At 51.3% G+C, this 10669-nt stretch overlaps 1 protein-coding gene across 2 annotated transcripts; it reads right to left on the reverse strand.

Annotated features, from left to right (window-relative positions):
- Window positions 1-5575: 5575 nt before the first annotated feature.
- S1pr5 (sphingosine-1-phosphate receptor 5) lies at window positions 5576-10128 on the reverse strand. 2 transcript variants are annotated; one of them, XM_052753857.1, is made up of 2 exons: window positions 9907-10128; window positions 5576-7543 (listed from the first exon to the last, which is right to left on the reverse strand). In XM_052753857.1, exon 2 carries the CDS (start codon window positions 7462-7464, stop codon window positions 6262-6264), a length of 1203 nt encoding a protein of 400 aa, XP_052609817.1. In that variant the 5' UTR covers window positions 7465-7543; window positions 9907-10128; the 3' UTR covers window positions 5576-6261. The 2 variants fall into 2 exon arrangements, with proteins under 2 accessions (XP_052609817.1, XP_052609818.1); XM_052753858.1 differs by having other exon boundaries at window positions 5576-7569; window positions 9907-10008.
- Between the last annotated feature and the right edge of the window lie 541 nt (window positions 10129-10669).

Below are 10669 nucleotides of genomic sequence, written 5' to 3' on the forward strand. Positions count from 1 at the left end.
GGAAATCATCTCTCCTATGCAAGCATTATCATGGTTATGAGATTCAATATTGATTGTATCTCAGATCCATTCCTCTCAGGGTTGTGGTGGTATTGTGTTCCCCAAAATATTGTGTACCCTAATAAAATTATCTGGGGTCAGAGAACAGAACAGTCACTGGATACAGAGGCTAGAAAATGGTGGCACTCACACCTTTAATCCCAGCATTCCAGAAGCAGAGATCTGCCTGGATCTCTGTGTGTTCAAGGATACAGCCAAGAATTGTGACTCATGCCTTTAATCCCAGAAAGTGAGTCTTTAACCCCAGGGAGTGATGGCAGAAAGCAGAAAGGTATATAAGGCATGAAGACCAGAAACTAGAAGCTTTTGGCTGGTTAAGCTTTTAGGCTTTTGAACACCACAGTTCAGCTGAGAGGCATCCAGTCTGAGGAAACAGGATCAGCTGGGGAATTGGCAAGGTGAGGTAGCTGTGGATTGTTCTGCTTCTCTGATCTTTCAGCGTTCATCCCAATACCTGGCTCCAAGTTTGTTTTTATTAATAAGAACTTTTAAGATTCCTGCTACACAGGGGTGCTCTTTTTCTTGGGGGGGGGGGTCTGGAGCTGAGGACCAAACCCAGGGTCTTGCACTTGCTAGGCAAGCGCTCTACTACTGAGCTAAATCCCCACCCCACTCCCCTTTTTTTTGAGACAAGATTTCTCTGTGTAGTTTTGATGCCTGTCCTGGATCTTGCTCTGTAGACCAGGCTGGCCTCAAACTCACAGAGATCCGCCTGGCTCTGCCTCCTGCGTGCTGGGATTAAAGGCGTGCCCCACCACTGCCTGGCTAGGGTGGTCTTCTTGTCTTTAAAGGCCTAATTACCCATTTGCATTGTGAATTAGCATTTTCAAAAGCCACAGATTCAATTATTATTTCTCTAGCTTCTGAATTTGGTTTCATTCTATTTACAGTTGAAGTCAATCTTTGTAAAAAGTGATTGAAGATTTCTTATGAGCCATGTATAACTTTAGTAAATGACTCAGTTCTCTTTCCAACTTCTTCAACTCTATCCCAAGCATTCAAAGCTGCTGTATAGCATAGAGCAAGGATGTGGTCATCATATAGAGACTGTCTTTGTACATCAGCATAATCACCCTCTCCAAGAAGTTGGTCTTGGGGAGATTTCAAAGCTCTAACCCTACTCCCTTGTTCAATGGTCCTAGTCTCATCTTTCCACCAGGTCCTCCACTGTAATTGAGGACCAGACTCCAATACTGCTGTAACCAAGTCTTTCCATTCCTCTGGGACAATTCTGTTACTAGTTGACCATGAATTTAACATCTGCTTCACAAAAGGTGAATGCATACTATATGAGACTATTGCTTCCTTAAATCTCCTCAAATCTAACATTTCTGCAGGAATCCAGACAACTCTTGCATAGCCCTGGGGATACCTGTCATTTGGAAGTTGTTCCCATAAAGTGACTGGATAAATTAAGGTTGCTTGATAACCTTGGGCTGTTACTCTCTAATTCTATAATGTAATGATGAGGTTGGTTCTCCTTTAAATTCCTCTGTGTCTGAATATCTCTATGATCTGTTTTAAAAAGTTTTTCGAAGGCTTGTATCTTGGCACTCATATCAATCAACATTTTTAGGGATAAAACAAGAATTATCAAAATGATACTTAACATTATGTCAATGCCAGTTAAGTTGATTTAGGAGTTGGAGTGATGACTCGGTGGTTTTGAGGACTTGTTGCTTTTGTAGGGAAAGGAATCTGGATTCCATTCCCAGTACCCACATGATAGCTCACAGCTATCTATAACTCCAGTTCTAGGGGACCCAATGCCATCTTCGGACCTCTGTGAGCACCATGCAGGTAGGTAGTACACAGACATACATGCAAGCAAAATACCTATATACATAAAAGAACATAAATAAACTTATCAAAAATAAACCTGGATGGGGTCACACACATCTGTAATCCCAGCAGTTAGTAGGATTACCTCCAGTTCAAAGCAAGCCTGGGCTACCTTGACCTTGCATCAGAAAACAAATGAATAAAAGATTGAAAAAAGGAACAGGGTTTTTTGTTTTGGTTTGGTTTGGTTTGGTTTTTCGAGACAGGGTTTCTCTGTGTAGCTTTGCGCCTTTTCCTGGAATTCACTCTGTAGCCCAGGCTGGCCTTGAACTCACAGAGATCCGCCTGGCTCTGCCTCCCGAGTGCTGGGATTAAAGGCGTGCGCCACCACCGCCTGGCCAAAAGGGAACAGTTTTAAAAGACATTTACCACAAAGGAGTATGGAGCAGAGGAGTTGAATGTTTGAGAACAGCTCAGACTCCGTAGTGAGACTCTGTCTGAGAAAAAAAAAAAAAAAAGCCAGGCATGGTGTCACAAACCTTTAATTTTAACACTCAAGAAGCAGAGGCAGGCAGATCTCTGTGAGTTCGAGGCCAGCCTGGTCTACAGAGCAAGTTCCAGGACAGTCAAGGCTACATAGAGAAACCCTGTCTCAAAAAAACAAAATAATTTAAACAAAGCAGAAGAATGATGTGGGACAGCTGAGTATGGTGCACACTTGTAACCCGAGCACCTTGGGAGCTGAGGGAGGAGGTTGGAGTTTTTTGTTTTTGTTTTTGTTTTTGTTTTGAGGCAAGGTTTCACTGTGTAGCCCTGTCTCTACTGGAAATCCCTCTGTAGACCAGGCTGGCCTGGCCTGGAACTCAGAGATCCCCCTGCCTCTATCTCCCAAGTTCTGGGATTAAAGGCATGGGTCACCACCGCCCAGCTAGGATAAGAACTTTTTTTTAAATAATTCATTTATTTGTGTTTTATGTGCATTGATGTTTTGCCTGCATATCTGTCTGTCTCTGTGAGGGTGTCATATCCCCTAATACAGGAGTTACAGATAGTTGTGAGCTGCTATGTAGGGGCTGGGAATTGAACCCAGGTCCTCTGGTAGAGCAGTCAGTGCTCTTAACCCCCGAGTCATCTCTCCAGCCCTATAGGGTCATATTGGTGAAAGTATTAAGGCCACTCCACATAGTTAAAAGGGAGGTTTATTTTGTGGGGTAACTTACAAGTGAAGGGATCGGTTACAAGGTCCGGGAAAGGTTAAGCGCAGTCCGGCGGTGTTCTCTGGAGAACTCTGCTTGGTCTATCTCCAGTGTCCAGGGTCCAGAAACCAAGAAAGATGGCGCATCGGGATCTCGGGTCTTCAAGGTCCTCTCTCGGCCTGCCTTGTAGGTGTGACAGTTACCAAATCCTCAATGGGGCCTGGAACTTCCAGATCAAAGCTGGGATGGCTACCCACTACAGGGTCAGAAATTTTAAGGACATCCTTGGCTACATAGTGAGTTCAAAGCCAGCCTGGGCTACATAGTGAGACCCTATTCCAAAACAAAAAACAAAATGGGAATTTTGTGTTTCAGGTCATTTTCCCACAGAATACTTCTGGAAGTTCCCAGGAAGTTCCAACTTTTTAAAATTAATATTTAAATAGGGAACTGGGTGTGTTTTCAAGTTAGTGTCAGAATCTCTAAATTCGCTGCTGTCATACCCCCAAACCAACACACCAGGAAAGGTATGAGAACTGTGAGGAGGAGTCCTGCTGTGCCCCCAGACTTCGCAGGAACTTGCCTTCTAGGAAAGAGACTTGGGTTTTGTTTTTGTTTTGTTTTTTGCACACATGGCCTACAGCCCCAGCCTGCGCTCATCACCATCACCACCCACTTTCATGCTCCTTGTAGTTCCCATGATGGTCTCAAAGAGGCACGCTGCACCTTATCCAGAGGCCAGAAGCCGATTTTCCGCCAGCCTTCTGACTGATGCAATTCCCAGAGCTGCTGCAAGGTGGCACCCTGCACTTTAAACAGCAGCCACTATCCTTCCCCTACCCACACACCCGTCCCTGCACCCGCCCACCAGCCAGGCAAGTGCCAGGGGTCTTGAATGCTTCTGGGGACTTGCTAGGGATGGCATGGGAAGCAAGTGTTTTGTGGACACAAATCAGAGCTCTGTACTGCCCCCAGGCAGCAATGCAGAACCTTCGAGGGAGTGTTTGTCTAGTCTAGCCAGACCCCTTTAAGAGCAGCAAATACCAGGTAGACAGACCTCTCCCGCATAGGGGCCCCAGGGTCACCTTGCTAAGACACTGGGGTGCGGAAACTCAGTGTTTACAGTTTTTTTTTCATCTACCAAATGGAGGGTGACGGCTGGGACTGTAACTCTGTGAGGCTCCTGCTAGCATGCATCAAGTCCGGGGTTCTATCCCAGCACAGCACAAGCCATGTGTGGTAGGGCACACCTTTACCCACAGGAAACAGAACTCACAAGTTTAATAAGGTCTTTGGTTTCATAGCATGTTCAAAGCCAGCCTGGGCTACAAGAAACGTCTCAAAGTGGGACCTGGAGTGAGTGGCCTCAACACGCAGAACCAAGGCGTCCGTGGACCTGCGCAGAAATGTGCAGTGAGGAACGGCATCATCAGTGCCAAAGACCATGCGTCCATCCAGATGAATATGGCCAGAGTTGACAAGGTCACAGGCAGGTTTAATGGACAGTTTAAACCTATGCTATCTGCGGGGTGGGCGAGTAAGATGAGTGATTCTCCGGTTGGCTAAGGCTGATGGAACAGTCTAAAAGAACTTTTCACCAGAGGAAATAGGGTAATATTTGTCACAAATAGTGAGAAACAGCTGGACAGTGGTGACTCAGGCCTTTAATCCCAGTGCTCTGGAGGCAGAGGCATGGACCTCTGTGAGTTTGAGGCCAGCCTGGTCTACAGAGTGAGATCCAGGACAGCCAGGGTTACACAGACAAAACCTGTCTCAAAATGCTGGGTGGGGGAGGGGAAGGACAGGGTCTCACTATGTAGACCAGGCTGACCTGAACTGATATGCCTGGAAGTAAAGGAATTCCCCACCAACTCCAGCCCAAATAAAATACCTTTAATTCTAGCACTCAGGAGTTCCAGGCCAGCCTGGTCTACACAGCGAGTTCCAGGCCAGCTGGGACTGCACAGTGAGAGCCTGTCTCCCAATAAATGCATAAAAATAAACAAATTTTAAGGTTTTTAAAAAAGATTTATTTAGTTTATGTTCATGAGAGTTTTGCCCGCATTCATTTCTGTGTACCATTCGATGTCTGGTGCCCTTGGAGTTCAGTTGAGGGCACTGGATGCCCTGGGACTGACGTTACCAATGGTTATGAGCCACCGCTTGGGTTCTGGGAATGAAACCCAGGTTCCCTGTAAGAGCAACAAGTATTCTTAACTGGTGAACCATCTCTCCAGCCCCAATAAATAAAATCTTTTTTTTTCAAGGTATGATTTCTTTGTGGGATAGCCTGGGCTATCCTAGAACTAGTTCTGTAGCTCTGTAAACCATGCTGGCCTGGAACTCACTCTGTAGACCAGGCTGGCCTCAAACTCACAAAGATCTGCCTGCTTCTGACTCCCGAGCGCTGAGACTAAAGGCGTGTACCGCCATTGCCTGACAAATAACTTTTAAAAATGATGATTAGGGCTATCTGGGGAAAATAAAATAATAAATAAATAGATGAATGCGTTTATTCTGAAAGAGCACAGTGAGGCCAGCAGCTCAGTTGTTTTATTGTAGTTGTATTTTGTATGGAGAACCTGACTCCATGTTCTGAAAGCCTGGCAGCTGAGGTCTGGCTGAGGCTCCCGGGTCAAATTTTTGGAGCCAGGCTTACCTTGCTGTCTTTCTCCACAACCCTGTCTCTCTCTGTAGCCAGTCACTCATCCCACCAGCTCCTAGCCCACCCTATCTAGACTTCATCTGCTTCTGAGCATGCCGGGAGCCCCCATTTACATGATCCTTCATCTGGAGTTACAGGGTACCTGTGGAGGTCTGAATCCTGGCAAGTCCCACCTTGATTTAGAAGTCTCTATGGCTTCCACCTGACTCAGCCGGGTCACAGGCCTTCCTCGGAGCCAACAAGCCTTCCCACAATCTGCCCTTTAATCTCAGGCCTCCTCAACTTCGGCTCCAGCCACACTGAATGGCTCTGCTTCAGGGGTTCCCAGCTCCGGTTACGTCACCACCTGTACACCTTCCCATCACTTTCTTCCTCTCCTTATTGTCCGTGGCAACCCCACGAGGGGCATGCATTTTTGTCTGTTCCTGTTAAGGGACAGTCAAGCCACTTCCCTCCCTCCTTTTCTGTCCCTGCTGTCTTCCACTGTTCCCTAAGGATGATGCGCTTGTTCCGAGAATCAGTCTGCTTTTGCGAAGAACGACAGCGGATTAGAGAGCATCAGTCTGTAGCAGCAGGTACCAGGGTCCGGTCGGCGGTTGCTGCCCCCGGACTGCCGGTGGAGTAGCTAGTGTCCACCCTGTCCCGATGAGGAGACGAGTGTTCTGATGGGCTGGAGCTGCGATCCAGGCTTGGTGGCAGGCAGCGTCTCAGGCCACCACCCGAAGGCCCAGCAGCACTGGGGGATCGCTGCAAGCTGCTGGAGGAGCCTTGGCTGCAGGGCCCCCGGCCACAGCAGAGCAGCCGCAGGAGCGCGTGGCGCAGGTCTCGGTTGGTGAATGTATAGATGATGGGATTCAGCAGTGAGTTAGCCATGGCTAGACCCAGGAAGGGGTCGGCCTGCAGGAGCACCGGACACGCGCGAGCTGGGCACGCGACATCCAGCAACAGCAAGAGAAACAGAGGTCCCCAGCAGACCACGAAGGCTAGGAGCACCACGCTGAGCGTGCGGAGCAGGGCCAGCGACCGTGGCGTGTGCCGCGATCGCGAGGACGTGGTGGCCCTGCGGGACCCGGGCCGCGCCCTCAGGCGGCGCGCGTTGGCCCGCACCTGGCAGTAAATCCTTGCATAGAGCGCACAGATGGCAGCCAGGATGCCCAGGAAGGCCAGCACGCAGAAGAGCACGTAGGCCTTGGCGTAGAGCGGCAGCACGGTGGAGCAGGTTTCCAGGCGTCCCAGACAGTTCCAGCCCATCGCCGGCAGCAGCCCGAGCAACAACGACGCGCCCCAGGCGGCCACCGCCAGCGCCAGAGTGCGAGCGCGACTGGCGGCGGGCGCGGGTCCTCGACGGGCCATGGTGAGGTGGCGCTCCAGCGCGATGGCCAGGAGGCTCAGCACCGACGCGGCGAGTGCCACGAAGACTCCCCCCTCGCGTGCGAACCAGAGCGCGGGCGACAGGCGCAGCGTGAGCGGCCCCGACAGCAGGATGTTGGTGGCGTAGGCCGCCCCCGCCAGCAGGTCCGACAGGGTGAGGCTGCCCAGGAGCAGGAACATGGGCGCGTGGAAGCGAGGGTGGCGGCCCAGCACCAAGAGCACCGCCAGGTTCTCCAGCACGATGAAGGCGCACACAGCCAGGCACACCGCGGCATCTGCGCGCAGACCGGCGCCGGGCTGGTAGCGCGCCCCGCGGAGCTTGCCGGTGTAGTTGTAGTGAAGGGCGATGACCTCGCTCACCGGCGCGGGCCGCAGCAGCCCGGGATCCATGGGCCGCCGGCCACCCGCCCCCCGCGGAGAGGTCGCTGCTGTGTCCCGCCGGCTGTCCACCCGAGTACTACGCGAAAGTCTACGGGAGGCAAGGACAGTCAGGATCTAGAAATCCCGGAGAAAGAGGCCTGGAAGAGGGTCTCTAACCCCTGTGCCCTCCCACCCCCCAAAAGTTGTCCTCTGACCTCCACATATGAACACAAAATAAATAAAAGTTAATTTGTTTTTGAACTAGCCATGGTGGCCACGTCCCTGTGATCCAGCAGTCAGTCCAGAAGCAGACAGGAGGACAGACTATCTCAGAAAGTTGGTGGAGGAATAAGCTGGGCCTTTTGGTCACCCCAGCACTTGATAGATGGAGGCAGGAGGGTCAGTAGTTCAAGGTTATCATCAGCTACATAGTAAGTCTGAGGCCAGTTTGGGCTCTGAGACCCTGCGTCAAGTTGAAATAAAATAAAAAGAAACTCCCATAACACAAAAGCGGAGACACATCCATACTCCCTCATAAACAAATGAGAATTCAGAAAATCACGGCTGCGCAGACAGCCTCAGACAGGTACACAAAAGGGCGGAGCGCCACACAGGTGAGGGCCCGGATACACCGGCCCAGCTCTGGGGCCGTAGCTCTGTGGAAGACTTCGTGCCTGCACCCGGGAGGCCCTGAGCTCCAGCCCCAGCACTGACTCCCTTCTACAAAAGCTGCCCACTCCCTCTTAACCAACCGCAGGGGAACATGAGAATACATTTCTACACGAAACATTCACACACAGATTCAATGACAGAAGCCACCACAGAGGCTCAGCCCTGGGAAAGGCTCACACCCTGTACAGGCCACAATTTCACAACCTCCACCCACAACCAGCCTGGGGCCCAGTGCCCCATACTGCCCATGCTTTGAATATCATCAGCTTTTGCATGTTTTAAAAAAAAAAAAAGAAATGTCATTCCCTCAAAGCCCCAGTGAGAAAGTTAATCCTGACCGCTCATTGCCCAGTGTCAGAGCCGCAGGGAACCCTCAGTAGAGAGACATTAAATCACAATGGCTCTTCTAACCTGCCAGCAACCCTTCGATCCTCTCAGGAGTTCTTCCTTTAGTCCCAGTTTACAGATGAGCAAAAATGGGTTCCTAAAGAAATAACTTGCAAGGCTGGCAAGATGGCCCAGTGGGTAAAGGAGCTTGCACCCAAGCCCCATGAGTTTAGCTTAATGTCTGGAACCCACACAATGTAAAGAGAGAACCAACTCCCACAAACTGTCCTCTGACCTCTACATGCGTGTTGTGGCATGCATACATTCACAGTCCCACCCAACCATCCGCCAACACACACACACACACACACACACACACACACACACACACACACACACACGTAAATGAGCTATGCAACCCTGACTGGCCTGGAACTTAGAGTGATCTACCTGCTTCTGCCTCCCAAGTGCTGGGATTAAAGGCGCACACCACCATGTCCTGTAAAATTTTACAAAAAGAAAGCCTTGCATAGAAGCCTTGGACTCCATTTAAGTAGAGGGCAAGGGCTCAGGTACCTCATGCTGGCCTCAAACCAAGCAGCTAAAAATTACATTGAATTTCTCTCCTCCTGCCTCCACCTTCTGAGTTAGGAGGTCACAGGAACATGCCACCACCCCAGTTTATCTGGACATGCATCCCTCCATCAAATCCTAGGTCCTCTTAGTCCCATTGTACATATGAACAGAAGGAGGTGCCTTGGGAGACGGAGAAGTGGATCTCTGTGAATTTGAGGCCAGCCTGGTCTACAAAGAGAGTTGCAGCCAGGGCTACAAAGAGAAACCCTGTCTCAACAAACAAACACACAGAACAAAAAAAAGTAAATCCAAAGGTGTCCTTCTCTCTCTCACAAACACAGTCCCACGAAAATAGTGACATAATTCACAGAAGTCCCCCTTAGCAGATAGAAAACCCGGGCCCGCGGGACAGATTTCTCAATACCAGGAAGGCAAAGGGACAAAGAGGTCCCAGGCAGCTTCAGAGTCGCACAGGGGACCAGCTGGGAAGGCAGACAGACTTGGAGGTACAGGTTGGGCCACTCTGGGTGCCGGAGAGGCATCAAATACAGAGGCACGGGTCACCCAGCCTTCTCTGCTCTGGTACACTCAGCTGAGGGTCGGTCAGGATTTTTGTACCAACACCCCCTGACCTGACCTGCTTGGGAAAAGGAAAAGTTTGCAGGAGCCCAGCCAGGCTGAGCTGGAGGATTCCTGGGGTCTCCACTTCCTCCCAGCAGGGGACCTGCGAGTACTCCTGGGGTTTTCAGTTTTCTCTGCGGGGGGTGGGAGTGGAGGGGGGGTCTAGGAAAAAGGATCTAGAAACTCCAGCAAGGAGCGCTGTGCCCTTCCAGCCCCGCAATCACTCCAAGGAACCTAGTCCTACTTTCTTCAAGGTCCCCAGTGCTGGACACTTACCTCTGCGCCCGGGTGGTGCGCCCAGGGCTGTGCGCCTGGGTACGCTTCACAGCTGCACCGCGGGCCGGGCCGGGCTGGAGGTGGCAGGCCTGGGGGCGGGCCCGCGAGGCGGAGTGCCGGCGATCGCCAGCAGTTGCCCCCTCCTCCTCCCAGCCCCGGTTGCCAGCCTGTGCCACCCGCCGAGGCACCGGAGAGCGTCCCGGCGGCGACTGGTACCAGCAAGTCCTAGCTTCTCCCTCGGGTCCCCTCCCAGGGACACTCGGGGTGGGAGGGCCCAGAATCGTGGGGAAGGGAGGATCTTTCCAGGTGAACCACTCCCCTACTCCAATTAAGGGACTCAGTCTGTCCACTGAAGCCTGGACCCCTGAGCCTGCATCCCAAAGACACCTAAAGGGCACAGTATCTGGACAACGCAATTTATGAGATACTTTAAGTGGGTGCGGCTGCTGAAGTCTTCGAGTCCTCACGGGGTGCTCCAGCAGCACAGGCCCCTCCTCCATTTTCCGACGGTTCTCAGGGGCCAGACGGGAGGGGCGGGTGCAAGCCGGATGAGGATGGGAACTTCCAGGTCCCCAAATAAGTAGGATCTGACCCCTCCCGCCCTTCAGCTGACCCCTCCCGCCCCGCAGCTTCTCTGTCCCCGCCCCCACTTCTCCCAACCTTTAAGATCTCAACCACCGGGTATAGATAGCATTTGTTGTGTTTTGGGGGACAGGGATTTTTTTTTTTTTTGGTTTTTTTCAAAACAAGGTTTCTCTGTGTA

The sequence above is a fragment of the Peromyscus californicus genome, unplaced genomic scaffold (assembly GCF_007827085.1).
Source record: "Peromyscus californicus insignis strain IS unplaced genomic scaffold, ASM782708v3 Scaffold_11__1_contigs__length_118956290, whole genome shotgun sequence".
In the NCBI taxonomy this organism is placed as follows: Eukaryota; Metazoa; Chordata; class Mammalia; order Rodentia; family Cricetidae; genus Peromyscus; species Peromyscus californicus.

Bases quoted from the DNA above. Each gene is read 5' to 3' on its own strand.
- S1pr5 (XM_052753857.1), bottom strand. From the start codon at position 7,464: ATGGATCCCGGGCTGCTGCGGCCCGCGCCGGTGAGCGAGGTCATCGCC.